The sequence below is a fragment of the Schistocerca americana genome, chromosome 1 (genome assembly GCF_021461395.2).
Source record: "Schistocerca americana isolate TAMUIC-IGC-003095 chromosome 1, iqSchAmer2.1, whole genome shotgun sequence".
Taxonomy (NCBI): domain Eukaryota; kingdom Metazoa; phylum Arthropoda; class Insecta; order Orthoptera; family Acrididae; genus Schistocerca; species Schistocerca americana.
Window position 1 is genome coordinate 1,101,691,119 of NC_060119.1, and position 25,541 is coordinate 1,101,716,659.

Here is a 25,541-nt window from a genome sequence, read left to right on the forward strand (position 1 = left end):
ATGGCATTCAGCGGTGAATCTGCAGCTTAACACGATACAGAATAGAAGGAAATGTAGTTAATAAATGCGCTGAAATGCCACAAAGTCGGCTCGCGGAAGATTAAAAAAATGGCTCTGAGCACTATGGGACTTAACAGCTGAGGTCATCAGTCCCCTAGAATTTAGAACTACTTAAACCTGACTAACCTAAGGACATCACACACATCCATGCCCGAGGCAGGATTCGAACCTACGACCGTAGCAGCAGCGCGGTTCCAGACTGAAGCGCATAGGACCGCTTGGCCACCCCGGCCGGCCGCGGAAAATTAGTCATCGAGTGAAACTTATTCAAATTAGCTTCCAAACGGCCGTGGATGCTTCGGTATTAATTTCGCATGGTGGATATGTTGATACAACTGGACAATTATAACAGGTAACATACCATGACTCCTAGGTGCGGCAATGTAGCTCCAAAAGCCCTTTTCGATTCTCGTAAGCGACGTATCATGGAGCTCTGTAGTAATCAATAATTGTCGACTAACACAGTAACAGCCTCTGTCTCAACACTTTCTTCCAGTGCATACCACTAATCATAAAAGGATTAATGACTACGGTATTGCAGTTTCAAAGAGAAATATGAACAAAACTCATCAGGAGAGACTACAAATGTTTAGAGAGGAAAAGCTTTTATGGCTGGTACAAAATTTGCGAATGGAGTTTCCGAAAGTTTCAATTTCGGGTTCACTTCTATTACTTGTACTGCTGAGTTGCCTTCCAGTTACATTACATCAATCAAGTTAGTGATTTTCACATATGAGGCGAGTGCTATAATTAATCTTACGAAAACAACACAAGAAAAGTGTACAATACTTTCCAAAACTTCATTCATTTCGCATCTGTAAATGGACTATTAGTTAATGACGAAAAGAAAGTTTACTAAGTTCCGAACAACAAGTAAAGTAACACTCGATAGTAATATATCACATGAGTGGGCGTCAGTGAAAGAGAGAAAACGTTTCAGAGTTTTTTATTTTTCTTAGTTACGGAAATTAAAGCTTGAGAAAACGTATTATTGCGGTTAATGAGAAATGTGATGCAGCTGGCGAAACTTGGTAGCTGTGCTGAGATGCACTTCCTCTGACCTGTGTTCATATAGTTTAACGCTTAAGGATCCAAGTAACATAAATTTTTCAAAATTTAACAACGTAACTGAAGCAGGTGTTGTATAAAAGTTTGTTTCAGCGTATGTTAAAGTTATGTCGAGGTGACAGGAATTTTATATATATATATATATGCTTTGTAGTTTTTTCGGTTGATGCTTATTTCGTGAGATATTTGGCCAAATATATATATAGGGTGGTCCATGATAGTGACCGGGCCAAATATATATATAGGGTGGTCCATGATAGTGACCAGGCCAAATATATATATAGGGTGGTCCATGACAGTAACCGGGCCAAATATATATATATATATATATATATATATATATATATATATATATATAGGGTGGTCCATGATAGTGACCGGGCCAAATATCTCACGAAATAAGCATCAAACGAAAAAACTACAAAGCCCGAGACTTGTCTAGTTTGAAGGGGGAAATCAGATGGTGCTATGGTTGGCTCGCTAGATGGCGCTGTCATATGTCAAACATATATCAATTGCGTTTCTTTGTTAAAAAATAGGAGCCCCCATTTTTTTTACATATTCATGTAGTACGTAAAGAAATATGAATGTTTTAGTTGGACCACTTTTTTCGCTTTGTGATAGATGGCGCTGTAATAGTCGCAAACATATGGCTCACAATTTTAGGCGAACAGCTGGTAACAGGTAGGTTTTTTTAAATCAATATACAGAACGTAGGTACGTTTGACCATTTTATTTCGGTTGTTCCAATGTGATACATGTACCTTTGTGAACTTATCATTTCTGAGAATGCATGCTGTTACAGCGTGATTACCTGTAAATACCACATTAAGGCAATAAATGTTCAAAATGATGTCCGTCAACCTCAATGCATTTGGCAAAACGTGCAACGACATTCCTCTCAACAGCGAGTAGTTCGCCTTCCGTAATGTTCGCACATGCATTGACAATGCACTGACGCATGTTGTCAGGCGTTGTCGGTGGATCACGATAGCAAATATCCTTCAACTTCCCCACAGAAAGAAATTCGGGGACGTCAGATACGGTGAACGTTCGGGCCATGGTATGGTGTTTCGACGACCAATCCACCTGTCATGAAATATGCTATTCAATACCGCTTCAACCGCACGCGAGCTATTGCCGGACATGCATCATGTTGAAGTACATCGCCATTCTGTCATGCAGGGAAACATCTTGTAGTAACATCGGTAGATCATTACGTAGGAAATCAGCATACATTGCACCATTTAGATTGCCATCGATAAAATGGGAACCAATTATCCTTCGTCCCATAATGCTGCACCATACGTTAATCCGCCAAAGTCGCTGATGCTCCACTTGTCGCAGCCATCGCGGATTTTCCGTTGCCCAGTAGTGCATATTGTGACGGTTGACGCTACCGCTGTTGGTAAATGACGCTTCATCGCTAAATAGAACGCGTGCAAAAAATCTATCATCGACCCGTAATTTCTCTTGCGCCCAGAGGAATAACTGTACATGACGTTCAAAGTCGTCGCCATGCAATTCCTGGTGCATAGAAATATGGTACGGGTGCAATCGATATTGGTGTAGCATTCTCAACACCGACGTTTTTGAGATTCCCGATTCTCGAGCAATTTGTCTGCTACTGATGTGCGGATTAGCCGCGACAGCAACTAAAAAATGGTTGAAATGGCTCTGAGCACTATAGGACTTAACATCTGAGGTCATCAGTCCCCTAGAACTTAGAATTACTTAAACCTAACTAGCCAAGGACATCACACACATCGAGGCAGGATTCGAACCTGCGACCGTAGCGGTCTCGCGGTTCCAGAACATAGCGCCTAGAACCGCTCGGCCACTCTCGCTGGCAGCAGCTAAAACACCTACTTGGGCATCACCATTTGTTGCAGGTCGTGGTTGACCTTTTAGATGTGGCTGAACACTTCCTGTTTCCTTAAATAACGTAACTATCCGGCGAACGGTCAGGACACTTGGATGATGTGTCCAGGATACCGAGCAGCACACATAGCGTACGCCGTTTGGGCATTTTGATCACAATAGCCATACATCAACACGATATCGACCTTTTCCGGAATTGGTAAACGGTCCATTTTGACACGGGTAATGTATCACGAAGCAAATACCGTCCGCACTGGCGTAATGTTACGTGATACCACGTACTTATACGTTTGTGAGTATTACAGCGCCATCTATCGCAATGAGAAAAAAGTGCTCCAACAAAAACATTCATATTTCTTTGCGTACTACACGAATATGTAATAAAGAATGGAGGTTCCTATTTAAAAAAAAAAAACCAGTTCTATCCGTTTGACCTATGGCAGCGCCATCTAGCGAGCCAACCATGTGTTATCTGGTTTCCCCCTTCAAGCTAGACTTCGTTCTTTGTAGTGTTTTCATTTGATGCTTATTTCTTGAGATATTTGGCCCGGTCAGTATCAATGGACCACCCTGTATATATATATATATATATATATATATATATATATATATATATATAAAATGGTTCAAATGGCTCTGAGCACTAAGGGACGTAACATCCGAAGTCATCAGTCCCCTAGAACTTAGAACTACTTAAACCTAACTAACCTAAGGACATCACACACATCCATGCCCTAGGCAGGACTCGAACCTGCGACCGTAGTGGTCGCGCGGTTCCAGACTGAAGCGCCTAGAACCGCTCGGCTACCAGCAGCGGCCGGCTGTATATATATATATATATATATATATATCCTTATCGAGAACGATGAAATTAAACTCACATGCAGACACGGAGGAATTGACAGCAACTCAGAAAATTGTAGAAGAGACTGCTTTCCACTTGCCACTACCTTCTTCAGAGCAGCCGTTAACGACCGGCTTTACTCCATTTCGGAAACTGAGTACGTCTGAACTACATGAAATCTGCGATGTCTCAATATTCGTTATCGATGTGTTGACGTCTGTGAAGGTGATGCCCAATATAGCGATAGTTTCATTGGAGAACATTTCAAAAGTTAATAACAGCTAAAAGGAGACGTGCTGCCACCTTGGTCTTGCTTCAAAAAGACGAAATTTTGTACCATTACCGCTCCGATCCAAAAGTGAAAGGGCATCTATGATAAGATTCACTGGTGACATTCATTGAGGATAGCAACGTGAGGAACCATTGCAGGAATTTTTGTATGGAATGAGCAGTGTATTATGTACAACATATGGATTGTGAGTAAATAAAATATAAACGAAAGTATTAAGTAGCATTAGGGAAAAGATTACTGACAAACTTGGAATGAAAATTGTGGACAACCTAGCAGACACAGCGAAGGAATTCCACTACGCTTGGAGAGAAAGAAAAAGCACTTGAGGACGAAGGTAGGAGGATCTGTAAACGAAACTAGCACAGATGGGGAGACATTTACTCACCAAAGGAAGACTTTTAGTATCAAACATGCCGCCTTAATGTGAGGAAGACTAGAGCACAGCACTGTATAAAAGTGAATCGTGGACTGTGGCTAATTCAGGATAGAAGAGAATCTATATTTTTGTGAAGTAGTGTTTCAGAAGACTGCTGAGAATTCAGCGGACTGATAAGACAGAAATGAGCAGGTTCTCTTCAGAATCGTCACGGAAAAGGATATATTAACCATATGGGTAACAGTAACCATACGATAATGGTTCTCCTGAATAAAATAATTACAAATGAAGTGCGGTCTGTTCTTACGTTTCTACGCTGGTCGCGATTCCTTGATGTCGTTACGTGATGGTCTGATCATTCTGAGGAACTGTTAGATGACGATCTTCCGTCAATGCAGCTTAATCTATACATCGTAGAAGCAATGACGGAAAGAAAAGAAAGGTTCAAGAGGGGGGCAGCCTAGTCACTCCATCGCTCCGCGTTCTGAAATCCACATTCGCGAAAACTAGCCAGTCAGAGGCAAGGAAAAGCAACGGTTTCTTACAAGGGTGTGCTCTGGAGAGACAGCAGGAGACGAGAATTGTACTTTTGACTCATTTCATTTGTTAGGTCAAGCATACATTGTGTGTTCACCACGCGATAAATGTCGCTCAGTTTATCCCATACTGCACGACATTACACTCTGCATATACCGTTTTATTTAGCTGCAGAGACTGACTCTCAATAAACCAGTTTTATATTTCAGATTTGGCAAGTCTTACCAATGGATGAATTAGCCAAACTTTTGCTCTAACACAGCTCATGCGGCATTTAACACTCCGTATCGAAGTGTGCTCATCGAAGTGGCAGCAGGAAATAAATAACTTTTACATACTTGGGCGAGGCACACCTGCCTCGCTTGAAGTTATTCTGGGATAAGACGATTCTCGGGAGCTAGCGTGTGTTTCACTGTCACCTTCGAATACCAGGACGAGGCCGTTCTCACCTCGGCGTGAGTTATTCACGATTTACCGTCACTGCGACAGCCACAGGCGTCCCGTTGTCATCTGAGTGAGCACCGTCATTTCGAAAAGCGGGAGGACGAGCGCGTTTCTGGCACGGATTGTCACAACGTTGCTCTCCCGTTGTGACGGAACAATTCCAAACGGAACGAGGAGAAAGTGTCGGTCTGGGAGTGTGATAGCCAGCCAGCGCTTTTAAACGCGGACTTGAAGTAAATGAATTGCCGTGATTTACGGCGCGGTTTAATTGGTCGGGCTGGGACGAGTATTATTCGTAAATCAGGCGCCACGTCCCCCCCACCCGCTCAGCGGTCTGGCCACGGGTTTGACGGCGCAGGAATGCAGCAAGTGGCGCTAGCGGGGAAAGCGGCCGAGTGAGACGTCCCGCGCGCTAACAAGGCCGAGTGCGGGCGCTCGCAAAGCGCGCTGGCGCATGCGCACTCGGGTCGCGGCTCGCCATGCGTCTCCAATTACGACGCCATTGTACTGAGCCGGCGGGCGATAAATCAAACTATGCTTTGCACTTACAAATGGTGCTGCCGCTCTGGCGCATGCGCGAACGGCGAGAACTGGACGGGATTGTTAACATCTGTTTTAAGGCCCGGCAGACCAAACGACAAGGCGGCTGAAATTTTTGTACAGACAATTGCGCGCCTTTAGGAATTTTTTTGCCGAAACGCACGCTACAGGGATAGGGTTTCCACTACAGGGTGGTCATAAAGTCTAGATAGATTTCTAAACATAATGGATGCATTCACATAATAAGCAAGTACGTTTGTTATCAAATGCTCCAGAATAGTAATGTATATATTTCCTAGTTCCTTTTGCAAAATGGAAGGGCCGATAATCTGTACTCATTTTGAATCCATGCCTCACTTCCACTTTTTGTGTATCTCTCTGCCATTGGGTGGTACAGTAAGGTTCAAAAATGGTTCAAATGGCTCTGAGCACTATGGGACGTAACATATGAGGTCATCAGTCCCTTAGAACTTAGAACTACTTAAACCTAACTAATCTAAGGACATCACACACTTTCATGCCCGAGGCAGGATTCGAACCTGCGACCGTAGGGGTCGCGTGGTTCCAGACTGCAGGGCCTAGAACAGCTCACCCACTTCGGCCGGCTACCGTAAGGTGGCTCGTTACTAGAACTGCACTCTACCAAAGCTACGATTCTGTGGTTTTGGTACAGTTCACAATCTACATAGTGAATGGGAGGATTACCGGCAGTATTTGTAGGATTTGTAGGGAAGGAAACATAAGGGAGTGTGTGAGAGACAGACTGGGAGCCGACAACTTTACTTTGTTTTGCACATAGTTAGAACCGTACATCGTTCACTTTTGTGTACACTTTTGTGTATTTTATATCCCTACAAAATATAAATTCCGTTTTATAATAATAAAAATCAGTTGATTATTTATTTCTGCGCTTTTATCTAACCACAGCAATTACTTCTGATGCAAGTACAGCTTACATGTGCCGGCCGCAGTGGACGAGCGGTTCTAGGCGCTACAGTCTGGAACCGCGCGACCGTTACGGTCGCAGGTTCGAATCCTGCCTCGGGCATGGATGTGTGTGATGTCCTTAGGTTAGTTAGGTTTTAAGTAGTCCTAAGTTCTATGGGACTGATGACCTCAGAAGTTTAAATCCCATAGTGCTCAGAGCCATTTGAACCAGCCTACATGTACAAATATAAACAACTGTATGGAATTATTGTTATTTTGTATTCAATAGCATGTTGATTATCATGATCAAAGGCAATACTTTCCTTTTATTATTGATAAACGTGGAAACTGCTTATGAATAACGGGAACATTGATATAAGCTCGACGAAGTATTGAAGCCATGCTTGATAGGTTTTTGTTTTCTAGTTCTTTTTTTTATTACCGTGTTTTGAGCAAATTGAGTTTTTAGCGCATTCTTTTTTTTCCTTTTTTCGCTACAGTCTCCATCTGTTTCACGTTAAAAATCAACAATTTGCGAATAAACCCAGAACCAGTGGTAAAGATTGACAGTTTCAGTTTCGTTATACAGTTTATATTTAAGTTACGGACATGAGGATAACTACGTAGGACAAAAATGTTTTTAGATAACGGGTCCCTTTATATACACTCACTCAGTTTCTAGATGGTTAATCGCTTCTTCTAGGGGAATCTAATAAGACACTGATGACACACAAAAAAATCGATCGAATTGAGGTACTATCTGATAGTTATGTAACACACCTAACGTACAGGTAATACGGTTACGACCTTAACTGACAAAGGCTACTAGGAGAAGGATAGCAGTCTATGCTTACTTGTGATAGTCTGTTATAGCCTACAATAGTTTTACAACTCTATTTGCTACTCCATATGCAGCACTTGTATTTGCTAATTTTTCTTCACATGGGGAATATCGGCTCTCTAATAACCAAGATGTGATCTACGAGACGCTGATTGTTCGTTGTTGCTATCAAACCGTAGCACGCAGCTTTTGTGAGCTGTGTAATCTTCGTGGTCTAATTTGTCAAGAACCTGAATGTTGTGCACTTTTTTCTTTAGCATAAAGTGTATAACTTTCAGAATCTTTGTTTTTGGCACGTCTAATTTGTTGCTTAAACGACGAGTTGATGCATTCACACTTCTTTCGGTTGCTTCTATGATTGACTGAACAGTCTCCTGTGGCATGAGAGGTCTCAAAGGGTCAGTTTCATCGGCAACGTTTGCAGCTCTATGGAAATTGTTGACAAGTAACTGACTGTTTGCTCTTTTTGTTGCTAGTTTTGTGAAATTTCCTATAGAACTCTTGTTCCACCTTCAGATAAGATACCGCAGATTGATAAGTTCCTCTACTGTAAGCATGCTTCTTGAGTATCTTCAAAAAAGAAAAAGAAAACACTAGAGCAACATGACCACATGAGAAATCAGTACCCAGAACAACCACCTCTGGCCGTAATAACGGCCTTGATACGCCTGGGCATTGAGTCAAACAGAGTTTGGATAGCGTGTACAGGTACAGCTGCCCATGCAGCTTCAACACGATACCACAGTTCATCAAGAGTATTGATTGGCGTATTGTGACGAGCCAGTTGCTCGGCCACCATTGACCAGACGTTTTCAGTTGGTGAGAGACCTGGAGAATGTGCTGGCCAGGGCAGCAGTCGAACATTTTCTGTATCCAGAAAGGCCCGTACAGGACCTGCAACATGTGCTCGTGCATTATCCTGCTGAAATGTAGGGTTTCGCGTCGTAACATATCTGTAATGTAACGTCCACTGTTCCAAGTGCCGTCAATGCGAACAAGAGGTGACCAAGACATGTAACCAATGGCACCCCATACCATCACGTCGGGTGATACGCCAGTATGGCGATGACGAATACGCGCTTCCAATGTGCGTTCACCGCGATGTCGCCAAACACGGATGCGACCATCATGATGCTGTAAACAGAACCTGGATTCATCCGAAGAAATGACATTTTGCCATTCGTGTACCCAGGTTCGTCGTTGAGTACACCATTGCAGGCGCTCCTGTCTGTGATGGAGCGTCAAGGGTAACCACAGCCATGGGCTCCGAGTTGACACTCCATGCTGCTGCAAACATCGTCGAACTGTTCATGCAGATGGTTGTTGTCTTGCAAACGTCCCCATCTGTTGACTCAGGTATCGAGACGTGGCTGCACGATCCATTACAGCCATGCGGATAAGTTGCCTGTCATCTCGACTGCTAATGACACGAGGCCGTTGGGATCCAGCACGGCGTTCCGTGTTACCCTCATGAACCCACCGATTCCATATTCTGCTAACAGTCATTGGATCTCGACCAACGCGTGCAGCAATGTCGCGATACGATAAACCGCAATCGCGATAGGCTACAATCCGACCCTTATAAAAGTTGGAAACGTGATGGTAAGCATTTCTCCTCGTCACACGAGGCATCACAACAACGTTTCACCAGGCAACGCAGGTAAACTGCTGTTCGTGTATGAGAAATCGGTTGGAAACTTTCCTCATGTCAGCACGTTGTAGGTGTCACCATCGGCACCAACCTTGTGTGAATGCTCTGAAAAGCTAATCATTTGCATATCACAGCATCTTCTTCCTGTCGGTTAAATTTCGCGTCTGTAGCATGTCATCCTCGTGGTGTAGCAATTTTAATGGCCAGTAGTTTATATTCTTTGTACTTTGTTATAACGTTTCTCTTTTGCTATGTGATCCTTGCACGTAATTGTTTCCACACGCTATCTGTGTTTACAATATATACCAGTATACATGTGATGTGCTACGACAGTGATAGGAAACTGACCAGTGGAGGTATTTAGTTTTACATATTTTATTTTTATCATTAGATATATGGTAAGCTTACAGCAAAAAAAGTCCAAACCGTGTTCTGAAGTAGTATTTGGTTTCTCTGCTAGACAGTCCCATAACCACCTGATGATGGAGGTTTAGACCTTTGAAACGCACAACGATATAAATAAACAGTGACTGGTAACAGTAAACTTGCTGGAACAGTCCACATGTGTACTGCCGGTCCATAGTGTCCAACGGCCACAAAATTTCGGCGATCAGACATGTCGCCATCGTCAGGTTCGCTGACGAACTGAGCTCCTGAGGGCGGGCGGCCGTCCTAAATCCCTTTCCGCCGCGAGGTGTTCTCTCTCCGCGGTCCGCGGCCGCGGCCGCGCGTCGTTGGTACAAATGTTGAGATGTGTGTGAAATCTTATGGGACTTAACTGCTAAGGTCATCAGTCCCTAAGCTTACACACTACTTAACCTAAATTATCCGAAGGACAAACACACCAGTGGCCCAGGGAGGACTCGAACCTCTGCCGGAACCAGCCGCACACGTGTCAGCGGTCGCTGAGAGGCTGACGTGGCGTCTGTGGTGGCGTCGCTGTAACTGCCTCGTCCGCCCTGGTCGCTTGTTCGTTTTCATTGCTGAACCCCTTTTTAATTAGACTCAGTGCTGGTTCCCATGCCTTGCTGAGGTTATAGCCGCAATCTCTGTTGATGAGTCCGTCCCTGGTACGAATTTCGATAGCCTCTCTAACGACGCTGTCCTAGTATTTAGATGTCTGTGCCAAGACCCTGGTATGTTGGTAGTCCATTTCGTGATGGACCACGGAGAGAACGCCTCGCGGGGGAAGGTGAGCCCTCAGGAGCTCAGTTCGTCAGCGCACATGACGATGGCGACATGTCTGATGGCCGAAATATTGTGCCCGTTGGACACTATGGACCGGCAGTACACCATGGACTGTTCGAGTAAGAAATATGCCGGGAGAAGTTGAAGAATCACAACAGTAAACTTCTTTCATTTGGTGACCTCTTTTGTTGTTTCGGTGTAAGGAATCTGCGCCCAAACTTTGTAAAAGTAGTTCTGAAACAACCTGTATAGTAGTGAAACTCCCCTTATGTTGTTGTGGCGCTGGTGCTGAGTCGGTTGCGGGCGGTGTTGTTGCAGTGAGATCTGCGTGGACGCGGGCCAGGAGCTGTCGCTGCAGTACGGCTGCCAGTTCTACGAGGTGAGCGCCGCCGAGAACTTCGCGGGCGTCTCGCTGGCCTTCCAGTCGCTGTTGCGCGAGGCGCGCTCCGTGCAGCTGCTGCGCGCGCTGCCCATCCGCCGCAAGCTGGGCGTCAACTCGGTCAGCAAGGTGCTCGGCAACATCTTCGGCAAGAACAGCAACAAGGCCTCCGGCGACCGCAAGAAGAGGCCGTCGCTCTCCATATAGCTGGCCCGCCTGTGCCCCGGCAGCGGGGCCTGACGACGCTGACGCCGTCGCGTCCGTTCCTACACACTGTGCGCCGAGGGGCCGCCGGGGTGTCCCACCGCACCACAGGCTGCGGTTGGCTGCCGCATTCCTCGAGTACCTAGGCAGCTGTCTGTGGACAGAATCTCTCGCGTGAGAACGACTAGAGGTTTCGAGGCTTCCCACATGAACTGCATCTCACAAGAAGTGCTTTGCATCAGATGCGAAGACGTGTGATGCTTGGTAGAAGCTCCCCATTCGAGACTGCCCTGTTTTAGAGGGCATATTTATACATAGTATTGACTAGATTCGTTGACCTCCGATTTGGGTACGTGGCCTTACCGACAGTAGGTTGTCCACTGGAATACCCCCTCCAAACGCAGGGATCAAAGTCGCTCCTAAAAGGACCCAACACACTTGCATTAATGTGCAGCGGAAATGATCCAACATTTCACATGTTGAAGTCACTACCACTCAAGTTCCTCAAGGTCGTGAGCGAAGGTATCGGTGCAAATACAAGAGGCACCTGACAAGTGTTTGCTTCCATCCCAGGGGACACTGAAGATTCAACGAGTCTCATGACAGTATAAACAAATTCAGTATCGATTTAAAGCGGGTGTGTCCAATCTTTCAGCTTACCTGGTCCACACTGGAAGAATAGGGCCGCGCATAATATACTTAAAACTAACACGCTTGAAAGAGAGAGAGAGAGAGAGGAGGGAGAGAGACAGACTGTCGAAGGTGTGGCAGGAATTTTAAATTGAAAATATTCATTTTTTCATAACAATCGTAATTTTATGGAATTTTTTTTTCAAACGATTGTATGATACACGCTCGCTTTTTGGACAGCACTGATGCTTGCTTAGGATCGTATACGGCTCGCGGGCCGCGGGTTGGACATCCTTGGTTTAAAGTTTGCTGACGGCTGTCAAACTGTGTTTGAGGAGAAAACTCATAATTTACCCATGCCAAATTTTGGTTTTGCGTGTTGCTAATCTGAGGATCTGTTGTAATGGTACGTATTACTTCTCACTCCGAGGTACATCTTCTAGTCCAGAAAAAGAAGACGTGGTAAAATGTTTCGATAACAAGGGAAGTGCGTGATCTCAAACGCTCAGGACCACACGAAAATGTCCTTAGGATATAAATTGCTGAGGCCGGCCGAAGTGGCCGAGCGGTTAAAGGCGCTACAGTCTGGAACCACACGACCGCTACGGTCGCAGGTTCGAATCCTGCCTCGGGCATGGATGTGTGTGATGTCCTTAGGTTAGTTAGGTTTAAGTAGTTCTAAGTTCTAGGGGACTTATGACCACAGCAGTTGAGTCCCATAGTGCTCAGAGCCATTTGATATAAATTGCTCACCCCAAAAAACATAGGTGTAAGCCATTCGCATGCAGAACTGCTTGTCTTATCATGACAGACATTTGAATGACCACCTGTTCAAAGTGTAACAGGGTAGGTAGGTTTGGTAACGTGAAGAAATGAAACCTCGATATCATAGGACTAAAAAACTCCCACATTTCAATGTCGTCAGTTATTGGTGTATGTCCCTCTGTTTAAAATAATTACACTGCCTGAATAACAATCATTCTCTAATGGCGTTACAGTTATTCAGTCTACAAAGTGCAGTTGTGGGATTACAGCAAAGTGGAACAGAACAATGTATACCTCTGACTAAAGGCACTTTTTTACTTTCAGAATGACTTTTGCACACCAAAAGTCGCACTAAGTATATTACTAAATGATGATATTCATATGTCATCGTCATTTCCCGACTTTTGGCAAACATACAGTACTATGCTTGTACTTCGGAGCAGGAAGTTTGTTGTATAGCATAGAGTGTGGTCTGATGGTGAATTTATGATCGTAAACCTTACTTGTAGTTTCCGACACTGTAGTCACAAAATCAATCATACTTCTAGAGTATATATTGCCGAAGAAGTACGCATCAGGAGCTTGGCAATATTTTGTTTTCTTCGGCGTGGTTTTGGTCCTATTACAGCGATAGTTTGTTCCTTCTCGTTACAAAAGTTCCTCTCCTAAGCATCGAATAGGTGATCATTCAAATTCGTTTCGCTGTAAGATGCGCTGTTTTGCATTTGAGTGAATCATACCACTGTTTTTGGGATGAGACATTTGTATTATAAGCTAATTTTAATGTGGTTCTCAACGTTTCAGGTGACCCACTTGTCTTGTTAAATCAAGTATCCCATGTTCTTTAGTGATTGACCCTTGTAAACAGCATACATGTTTTGTGAGTTAATGAAGTGGGGCCTATTTATGACTTTAGTTCGTAATGACCTGCAGGTGAGGTGCCTATATTCCGAAATGACAGTCGGCTGTAAACGTGGCCGAAATATTGTTTCTTGTATTAGATCTAGACGCACTTGATGTGGATCCTGTTTTACGGTGCGGTGCAAACAAATACTAGGTGACATTCTAACCTGATTTTGCGAACTACATCTAAAAAAAATCCTGCGCATTTCAGTGCACCGCAGTAGCAAACAAAATCTAGTTCGTCTACATCTCGGTCTAAAACGGGAACCAACAGTTCCACCGACTGTCGTTTCGGATTGTAGGCACGATGAAAACACTCAACAACTGTCTTTCGTTATTGGCATGGCTTAGTAGGATCCGTTTCTTCCACTGGTGTTGACACGACAGAATTGTATTCATATGTGGCTACATAGCCCTTCTGAGACACATTTTAATTATTCAGTTTCTAATTATCTTTCTTGGGCTTGTCGAATGTGAGGAAGATACCACTTACGAGTCACTTAGTGTGTATTGCTGATCGTATGACATGTCCAGTATGTGACAGGCATTTTTGTGGACTTTAATGACTGCCTAATATTCACATACGTGAACCACATCCGAATAAATACGTGTAAATTAATTACAAGTTCCCAGAGACGTTTGAGACACAAGCGTTTAAAGTAATGATATTTGCCGATGTACATAAAAAGATGAAGACATAAATGTATATAAAGAACATTTTGTACCAAGTGAGTGAAGTTGAGATTCATTGTGTAATTTAAGAAGTGAAACCACGTGCCTTAAAGACATTATAGTATTATGACACATTCCTTCATCGCAATGATATTTTTATAAAATGATTTATTGTAAATAGTCATCAACTGTTCTATTACTTTAAGAAACGGTGTTCCATGTCCTTGTATTATACCTACAGATGCTTTTTTAATGCAACAGTGCTAATTAGTATTTGTCATGGCCATTCACATCCGTGTACAATAAAAATTCCACATTTTGTGAATGTATAACAGAATCTAGTTTTCGATTGCTGTGAATCTGTTACACAACATATTCCATACTTCACACATTCCTGTTGGACAGAGTAATAAATTTTATTTTCATGTTCCTCTTAGGATAAGAAGTGCCTTGTACAGCCTACATTTTGCTGTCCATCAGGTTCCCTATAGTCGCCAGTATCAGGTGACAGTAAACCTATCTGCAATGTACGCGGACAGCCATTTATAAAACGCATACGTAGTAATGCCTTTGGCATCAAGCAAAATAAAACTTTTCAGATTGCTAACAGAAGAAGAAAGTTTCACTGCTGTTGACAATACAGCGGTCGTAAAGAAGGTACATGTAGGTGCTCTTTGACATTTTTGTACTTTGATTGGACATACGCCACCGCTATTTGTAGATCATTCCGGACAGTTCTCAGCTTAGTTCTTTTTGCTTAGAACGAGCAATGTGTTTCGGCCTGCCCCAACATCAGAAAGCGCCAATGACATGCTGTCCGCGCTACCTCGCAGATAAGTTGCAATACCTGTTGATCTCGCGGCGACACCCCATTCCTACAGCCGAAATTTATGTGATGTCTGTGAAATAGGCGACTCATGTCGCTTCCAAATACTTTGTACATTTCATTGAATAAATATATAAATTACGCAAAAACTGTACAACAACTTGTCATTCTTTGAAGTTTAATACTCTTTCCCTTTCTTAGCATTAAGATGAACCAGTGTGTGCAAAGGCTGTTCGACCCGAGAGTAACAACTACGCTACAGTTTTTGAAGACTCAGGTAAGTCCATACGTCGTCACTCCTAAAAGTCTCTCGCCTTGCGAATATCTGAACACGACTGTAATTCCGCCATGTGAAAACGCAAGATCTGAGCAATAATACTAAAGCAGTTCACATGATTAAGGAGCTATTTTCAGTGGTCTATTAGTGTACAACAGGATTCCGATCTTGATTAGTGTTCTTACGCAATGAAAGGTTCATCAAAATATATCAGCTCATTGATAGTGGGTGAATAGCTGATCAGAAGTCTTCAGTGAAGCTGCAAATTTGTATACTTGATAGTTCCAATTTAGTATCCATTTCAGTCTGCAAGGTGGCTGCGCTTTAGTAAGTGAGCTATTAGTGCAAATACAACCAGTAAGTCGTGATTTAATTAAACTATGCCATTTTTATACATCAATTAATTATCCAAATAATAAATCTTGTAGGGCTATCCGACGTTAGTAATGGAAATAGGCTGAAATCAGCAGCTTTCGCTTATTTAAACAGCACAACTTAAATAAGTGAAAATCACTCGTAAGGTCCTACTGAAAGCACTGAAGTATAATAGAAATCAACTTAGAGTATAGCTGACCACTGTGCAGTGGGGATGTGGCCCTCTCAATGTCGTTGAAATTATGAATAGCGAGTAAATGCTGATAATACGTCTCAGAGGCTTTTGAATGATACGCAGTTCAAAATATTTGAATAGGTATGATTTAGCGAATAAAGCTAGCCACATAGATGTAGTACTGTCTGTAATTTAGTTTCTGTAACATGAAAAATACACTTTACAGTGTCAGCCATAATATCTCTTTGCTAAGTGACTGCGGTTAAGACCTCTCTTCACAATTCAAATAATCGTGTGGAAGAACAGTGCATTTACTGTTATATGAACAGGGGAAACTATCTCAGAGCTGAAATACTTTGTGAACTTCATCATGTGTAAATGAGAGGGACGCAAATGGGACACCTTGCAATACATGAACACGAAATGGTAGTAGACAAAGCACACTCGAATATATATAAATATTCAATAACTGGCTCAGAAAGTTTTAAATGAAAAGAAGCATGTTCATTCAAAATAAAGTGAACTTTATGTACGGACCGCTTGGCATTCGAAACACATAGAAAGAGCTACACTGACGGAGAAAGTGACTGAATCTATTGCGTACTATTTCGTATAAAACGAGAAGAGGACGAGTTTGTAACGAGCTACAAGCTTACTGAATTCACAGAAATGTTACCTTTGTGACACCAAGCACGTAGGTACCAAATCACTTTCGCAGTTCAAGCAAATTTAGCACATACAAATAATGAAAAGTAGCTGTAGGTTATGAACACCACACGAATGGGTTTATGGAAAACCTTGCACATGGGAAACCACTTCGAATACGGCAAATGCATGAAACTTTCTCACCATACCAGAGACATGTTGCCATTGGATCTAACTCCAGAAAGCCTGGCCAGCCATTCAAGCACCCACTTACAAATGTTTATTTCAGAGTTACTCACAAACACGGTCTCTAAACAAAAATTCATTGACTGGCCGGATGCAAAGAAACTCGTGACAGGTAGCATTCATCCAGCATCTCAGAGAGACAGCTCAAAGAATGTGCACTGCCAATATCGATACCGGTTACACAACATCTTTGCAAGGTCTTCGCAACGACAAGTTTACGAGTTACTGAAAGAAAATTATTGGAACATGTTGAAAGTTGCCATTTAACAGGCAGAATACTCCGATCTGTACTCTTAAGCTCCAAACACACAATTGTTGAAACTTTCTGGCAGATTAAAATGTATGTTGGACCGAGACTCGAAATCGGGACCTTTGCCTTTCGTCAGAAAGTGTTCTAACGGCACCACATGAATGGGTTAATGGAAAACTTTGCATATGAGAACCCACTTCTCGCTCTGGCACACAGTTTTAATCTGCTAGGAAGTTTCATATCAGCGTACACTCCGCTGCAGAGTGAAAGTTTCATTCTGGACACAATTGTGAATCGAAAATACTCTACTCCTCACACTATGATGAAATCATTTGTTGTAATAAACCACATGAACTCCACAGGGGTCTCCCATATAGAACATTGGAATTAGCGACAGGCATGAAGCAAACTGCAAATCAACATCTGCACTCAAGACAGCAAGCACGCCTCCAATGAATAACTAGCAAAACTTTCAAGGGAATGTGACAGGCAACTAAATACACGTAAGTACAAGAGTATCACACTTAGATGGAATCAAGACAAAGCACTAGTATAACTACGTAAGTAGGCTGTCCAACAAAAATTTTCCCCATATGAATAATGAAATCGATGGAATTGTGTTTATTCTTATCCTGTAATAAAATGGCCGTAATCTCCCGCTATCACAATGCATGCCACAATCATATGACTCCACAGAGAAACATGTTTTTACTGCTCTACTAAATTTCAGCAAAACTTTGAGTCACGCCCAGTTCTAAAATGCTTCTCTAACTCATCCACAACGTAGAGCTTCTACAACTAACAGCGCTCCAAAGTTTAACCGATAAACTTGCACTATTGTTGCAGTTAATATATGGAACATGGAACATTTTAACAGTTCAACAATAAAATAATTTTCCTCATTTCTAAGTAAAATATGAAACAAAAATGATGTTCTTCGGAAACAATCGAAATTATGCCAAAACAAGAAAAATGTGTCAAAAAGAACTAAACACCATCTTTAACATAGCAGAAAACAAAGGATACAGCAGTAACAAGTACACAAACTATGTGAAACCTTTAAAAAGAAAATGTAGACTAAAGACAGCAAGATTAAACTCAATTCAGATCTACCATCAAATAACAATTAGTACACACAACGCACACTCAAGGTATAAAGCACCTCTGAATCAAAAAACGGCACACAGATAAGTAACAACGTCAAAAAACACGATATTAATACACTCAAGACAAATACGAAGCATTTCTGTACTAAACATTATAACTATGAGTATGAAGTATTATTCCTGGAAAGGGTAACATGCAATACTATCTTTTCCTTTTTGCTATTAAGACACGGGATGAGTAACCGCCATCTCTCTCTCAAGTTTTGTTCCGTGTCGAATGTTGTCACTGTATCTGACGAAATGAGATTGAGGTGTGAAATTGTATACTTAAAGGTTAATATTTATCAGATATTAGTTCAGTTATCATTTATACTCTCATTTATAGAAACATTGTATCCCTCACGTCAGGATTTCAATTATTTCAGCATTTTTAGTATTTTTAAACTGGAGCACCGCAAGTAAAAAGAGCATCGCTGTTGGACGACAATACGCCGCCATTATGAGGCAGATTCAATTTTACTCACATATTGCATTTCGCCTTTTTCAGTAACAGTAGGAGGCTATGTAAAATTAGGCTCTCCAAAATTATTTCACTTAAGCGTGTCTATCAAAAGATCAAGATATTTTTCCGGTTTTCCCAGTCCATACAGTTCTTCGTATCCAAGCTATGAATATTGGCTTTTGACCTGTACATAATATAAATTATGTTCGGTTCCCTTAATGGGAAAAGTGATTTCAAAGATAATATTCAGAATAATGGCCACTTTTAGAATTCTGTCCTATGGAAGCCAGACCACAATAGAAAGTTATTTTTCGCAAATGTTACGCAGGCTTGTAGTCAAATTAATACTAAACAGACCTGTACGGCGAGAGACGAAATAGTACTTGTACAGACAAGCAAATTATTATAGTTTCAGAAAAATTGGATGATTTATTCAAGTGGAAGGCTTCACATTTGGAGCAAGTCAATAACAAGTTGGTCCACCTTTGGCCCTTATTTAAGCAGTTACTCGGCTTGGCACTGATTAACAGAGTTGTTGGGTCTTCTGCAGAGAGATATCGTGTCCAATTCTGTCCAATTGGCGCAGTAGATCATCAAAATCCTGAGCTGATTTGGAGAGTCATGAACATAATGCTTCAAACGTTCTGAACTGGGGAGAGATCCAGTGACTTTGCTGGCCAAGATATCGTTTGACAAACACGAAGATAAACAGCAGAAACTCTCACCGCCCATGGGTGGGGATTATCAAGCTGAAATGTAACATATGACGGCTTGGCATGAAGGGCAACAAAATGGGGCACAGAATATCGTTGACGCACCGCTTTGCTGTAAGGGTGCTGCGGCTGACAACCAAAGAGGTCCTGCTATAAAATAAAATGACACCTCGGACCATCACTTCTAGCTGTCAGGCCGTATGGCGTGAGAGGGTCATGTTGGTATCCCACTTCTGCCCAAGGCAACTCCAGACGTGTCTATGCTGGTCATCGGGATTCATTTCGAGGCGGGACTCATCACTGAAGACAAACCTGAGCATGGCCCTCCAACTAGCTCCGGATTTTGACGCTGTAACGCGCTGATAGAGCAGAATTTGACACGCTAACCCTCAGGAGGGCATAAAAACTCTGTCAATCAGTGACAACGTGAATAACTCCTCACGTAAAGGCCATAGATAGACCAACGAGTTATTGACCTGCTCAATTTGTGAAGCTCTTTCTCTTGAATAAATTATCATTTCTTTTCCGACTGTATATGTACATCACATCTACCGATTTCCGACGTATTCGGATTATTCCTTCACTGTGTGTCGTTTTTTTGTCTCGGAGTGTGTAACCTCCCTCTTACTAATCTGCCTATCCTACTTGCGATATAAAATATGACAGTGGATCGCGTGTATGACTAATTGATTTTTTATAGTTGCATAAGGCTATCTTTCCCGAAGAATTGATACCGATAAGTAGGAGGAAAGTGTACAACCGACCCTTCTGATGAAAAGTCTATTAAAATTAAAAAGTAATTAAACCGGACAGGGCTATAATTTGGAAAATGAAAGTTATTTTGTGCATTCACTCACGAAGAGCTCTGGACAGAAAAGGGGTACCACTGATCATGAATCCAAAAGTTACACTAATGAACGAAAAGGAAATAATTAACGGTCGCCATCCCACTAGAGCAATTTACATCCAAAATCCTGTACAAATTGATGGGAAAGAAAAACAACTATTACTAAACACTGACGTGGCAACTGAAGGTTGCCAATTTTAAGTGAGTATGTAATGATAAAGAAAACTGGCAAGTCACTCTTACGTTATGTTTGGCATTAAATTTTGAAAAAGGTAATCGAGTAATGATTTGAAAATGTGTACTTAAACTGAATGAGTAAACGAGGTACTGGCAGAAGTAAAGCTGTGAGGACGGGGCGTGAGTCGTGCTTGGGTAGCTCAGTTGGCAGCCGGCACGGTAGCTCAGCGTGTTCGGTCAGAGAGCTGCTTGGCCTCTGTGATAAAAAACTGAGTGGAAGGATCAACAAAAGAACTTTAACCAATGTCTTGTGACGTCCGCAACGAACAAAAAAAAGTGCATTAAAAAAAATATGGTAGAGCACTTGCCCGCGAAAGGCAAAGGTCCAGAGTTCGAGGAAGATTTGTAGTATTGAACTTCGTTACATGAACAGTGACTTTCAGTGACCTCAACATAACGTCATCAAAGAAATTTAGAAAAAAAGCAAGCACTTTTTAATTAGCTGTTACTTATTTTGCAAATTGGATTTCATATTATTGTCTGAACAACTGAGCCTTTTTTACTGATTTGAGCGGAATTAAACACTAGAATATATATCAAACCAAACAGCGTCCTCCAAGCTATATATATAAAACAAATAAAACTTCTACACTCTTAATTTGTGCATTTCTTTATATCTGGATTTTTTTCCAGTGATTCATTCTCAAACTTGAAAAATGAAATTGCTTTACTTTAGTCATATACTGAAACCTCTGTTGCACAACAGTTAATTGAAAGTAGGCTGAGGCTGAAATTCTTAAAAGCGAAATTATTCGTTAATAAACTGGCTCTAACTATTCAATTTGTTCCTTATTACACTCAGTTAGCATATAACAAAAAAAAAAGGAACAAGGATCTTGCTGGGCAACAAAGTCTGGGGGCAATGAGGACAGAATCGCCCTGAGTTTAACTGATTATTATTTAAATAACTTGTATCAATCAAATCACATTCAGTTATGCTGCTGGGTTAGCTGTTAATACTTTCTACCAATGAACAGTCTTACTTCAATGCTGTGCTTACGACGAAACTCAGAAGCGACAACGAAACTGTATTGCTGGAACTGCTGCTGTTGTTGAAGATCGTAGCATCTTGTGGAGCCACGGCTAATTACAGGAACGGGAAATCGTAATTAATACAGCCTCTTCCGCCCGTCCACTGTCCGTACTCCTGCTACTAGACATCTGGCCGGCGCGCATACATTAAGCCGCCGAAAATGGTACTCTCTACTGCGAGAGCTTTAACACCATACTCCCGCACACCACAAGCGCTGGAACCCGTCTCCCGCTCTATCCGCGCGCTCTGCGCAACAATCCCCTACCCAAAAATTTTACGACGCACAAGCACTGCTATTATCGTTGCTATTCGATGCCAATAACAATTCCTTGGCTTTTTCCCAGAGCTGATAAGTTTCACAGTAAGACACAGATAAATACCATGAAACATCAACACACTTCTACCTAAATTTACACATACAGTGAAGCAGTGTCCTTACTTATTAAAAGAAAGCATTTAAATTACAAATATTTATATACAATTCAGAAAAAATTGTTTATCGGTAGCAGGTGCCATGCACCCTGCTTTATCGGTGTTACAAATGAATACTCTGCAAGACAAATAGCGCAACACAAAAGAAATTAAAAATGGTGATAGTAGAGAAAGATGAAGGCAACAGTGGAGAAATACACTCCTGGAAATGGAAAAAAGAACACATTGACACCGGTGTGTCAGACCCACCATACTTGCTCCGGACACTGCGAGAGGGCTGTACAAGCAATGATCACACGCACGGCACAGCGGACACACCAGGAACCGCGGTGTTGGCCGTCGAATGGCGCTAGCTGCGCAGCATTTGTGCACCGCCGCCGTCAGTGTCAGCCAGTTTGCCGTGGCATACGGAGCTCCATCGCAGTCTTTAACACTGGTAGCATGCCGCGACAGCGTGGACGTGAACCGTATGTGCAGTTGACGGACTTTGAGCGAGGGCGTGTAGTGGGCATGCGGGAGGCCGGGTGGACGTACCGTCGAATTGCTCAACACGTGGGGCGTGAGGTCTCCACAGTACATCGATGTTGTCGCCAGTGGTCGACGGAAGGTGCACGTGCCCGTCGACCTGCGACCGGACCGCAGCGACGCACGGATGCACGCCAAGACCGTAGGATCCTACGCAGTGCCGTAGGGGACCGCACCGCCACTTCCCAGCAAATTGGGGACACTGTTGCTCCTGGGGTATCGGCGAGGACCATTCGCAACCGTCTCCATGAAGCTGGGCTACGGTCCCGCACACCGTTAGGCCGTCTTCCGCTCACGCCCCAACATCGTGCAGCCCGCCTCCAGTGGTGTCGCGACAGGCGTGAATGGAGGGACGAATGGAGACGTGTCGTCTTCAGCGATGAGAGTCGCTTCTGCCTTGGTGCCAATGATGGTCGTATGCGTGTTTGGCGCCGTGCAGGTGAGCGCCACAATCAGGACTGCATACGACCGAGGCACACAGGGCCAACACCCGGCATCATGGTGTGGGGAGCGATCTCCTACACTGGCCGTACACCACTGGTGATCGTCGAGGGGACACTGAATAGTGCACGGTACATCCAAACCGTCATCGAACCCATCGTTCTACCATTCCTAGACCGGCAAGGGAACTTGCTGTTCCAACAGGACAATGCACGTCCGCATGTATGCCGTGCCACCCAACGTGCTCTAGAAGGTGTACGTCAACTACCCTGGCCAGCAAGATCTCCGGATCTGTCCCTCATTGAGCATGTTTGGGACTGGATGCAGCGTCGTCTCACGCGGTCTACACGTCCAGCACGAACGCTGGTCCAACTGAGGCGCCAGGTGGAAATGGCATGGCAAGCCGTTCCACAGGACTACATCCAGCATCTCTACGATCGTCTCCATGGGAGAATAGCAGCCTGCATTGCTGCGAAAGGTGGATATACACTGTACTAGTGCCGACATTGTGCATGCTCTGTTGCCTGTGTCTATGTGCCTGTGGTTCTGTCAGTGTGATCATGTGATGTATCTGACCCCAGGAATGTGTCAATAAAGTTTCCCCTTCCTGGGACAATGAATTCACGGTGTTCTTATTTCAATTTCCAGGAGTGTATATAAATGAACATATAATAACTGCAACTGTAAATATTTATAAATAGAGGAACCTATGTGGCAGCGGAAACAATTTGCGGCCTTTGTCATGTGCGGCTGCTAGTTGGACAAAAGTAACACCTTGCAGCACGTGAACACGAAATGTCAGTAGGCACAGCACACTGAACTACAAAATGGTTCAAATGGCTCTGAGCACTACGGGACTTAACATCTTTGGGCATCAGTCCCCTGTAACTTAGAACTACTTAAACCTAACTAACCTAAGGACATCACACAACAGCCAGTCATCACGAGGCAGAGAAAATCCCTGACCCCGCCGGGAATCGAACCCGGGAACCCGGGCGCGGGAAGCGAGAACGCTACCGCACGACCACGAGCTGCGGACACACTGAAATATATACGTAAATGTACAGTAAATGACTCCGGAAAGTCGTAAATGAAAAGAAGCTTGTGCAGCTAGATTAAACGATTGATTCAAAACGGAGTGAACATTTTATGCAAGTCGCTTGGCATCCAAAAGACATGTACACATGAGTCTGAAGTATAGCAACCAAAATGAATCAGATGTATGTTCACAATTACTGGAAAACCATAGAATGAGCTAAATTGGAGGAGGGAGTGTATCGACGGCATAATATTTCGTATTAACTGAGAAGGATAAAAATCTGCAACCAGCTACAAGGATGTTGAATTCATACACACGCGTAACCTTTTCAAAGGCACGCGCATGGACTCATGTTCACTTTCGCAACAGTAGTTAATGAAAAGTAGCCGTGGGCTAAGAACACCACACGTATTTCTTAATAGGAAACTTTGCGTATCAGCAACCACTTCGAATAACCGCAAAGAAAAGAAACTTTCTGAGCAGTACTGCAGACACGCTGCCTCCGCATCTGATTCCACTGTCAGCGCGACAGAATTTACATCCTGAGGGCCCGGGTTCGATTCCCGGCTGGGTCAAGATTTTCTCCGCTCAGGGACTGGGTGTTGTGTTGTCCTAAACATCATCATTTCATCCCCATCGACGTACAAGTCGCCGAAGTGGCGTCAAATCGAAAGACTTGCACCCAGAGAACTGTCTTACCGGCGGGAGGCCCTAGTCATACGACATTTATTTATTTATTTGATTCCAGTGACACCGTCCAGCCAGACCAAGCGCCGACGAACAAGTGTCTGTTTCAAATCTGTTCGCAAGCATGATCTCTCAACCGCCAGGCCACTCACTGGCCACTCGCCTGGAAACTCGGGTCTGGTATCTCTCGCCAGATGTCTCTAGGACACAACTCAAAGAATATATACTACAAATAGCGATACTGGTTACAGAAACCTTTTTGCAAACTATCGGCAAGGACAAGTTCGTGCGTTACTCAAAGAAAGTTATTGAACAATTGAAATCGGCCATTTGAGAGACAACTTTTCATGTATGTGCAGTTATTGGTATCTGTTCCTTCGACAGCCAAAAATTATCTACGTTTCGATTCCTACAAGGCAGTGAGGGCCCCCAGCGTATTTACGAGGTGTGTTTTTTGAAGTAAGTACCATTTTGAAATAAAAACAAGATATGCTAAGATATTTCAATAATTTTATTTTTACGTGAAAGCCTGTACCTTAATCTACTTTTCTACATTATTTCCGTCAATATTGAGGCACTTGTAATAATCTTATATCAGTTTTTGAAAACCCTCCTCATAGAAGTCTGCCTCCTGACTTGTTAACCACTTCACCACCACTGTCTTGACTTCGTCATCGTCCTGAAGACGCTGACCACCCAGGTGTTTCTTCAAGTGCGGGAACAGATGGTAGTCACTGGGCGCAAGATCGGGGCTGTACGGAGGGTGATCTAGAGTTTCTCATCGAAAACATGTGATGAGATCTTTGGTCTGATTGGCCACATGCGGACGGGCATTGTCTTGCAGCAAAACGATGCCCTTGCTCAACTTCCATGGTCTGTTGCTTTGATTCTGGTGTGACGTAGGCCACCCATGTTCCATCGCCTGTAACAATTTGGCTTAAGAAATCATTACCGTCGTTCTGGTACCGCCCAAGGAAAGTCAA

At 43.2% G+C, this 25,541-nt stretch overlaps 1 protein-coding gene across 2 annotated transcripts in view; it reads left to right on the plus strand.

Annotated features, from left to right (window-relative positions):
- Positions 1–11,908, plus strand: part of LOC124618105 (ras-related and estrogen-regulated growth inhibitor-like) — a 572,768-nt gene extending 560,860 nt beyond the window's left edge. For both annotated transcript variants that reach the window (XM_047145318.1, XM_047145319.1), the window contains one exon: positions 10,968–11,908. In XM_047145318.1, the coding sequence (XP_047001274.1) occupies positions 10,968–11,235 (268 nt within the window). In that variant the 3' untranslated portion in view covers positions 11,236–11,908. The remainder of the gene's footprint in view (positions 1–10,967) is intronic.
- The last annotated feature ends 13,633 nt before the right edge of the window (positions 11,909–25,541 follow it).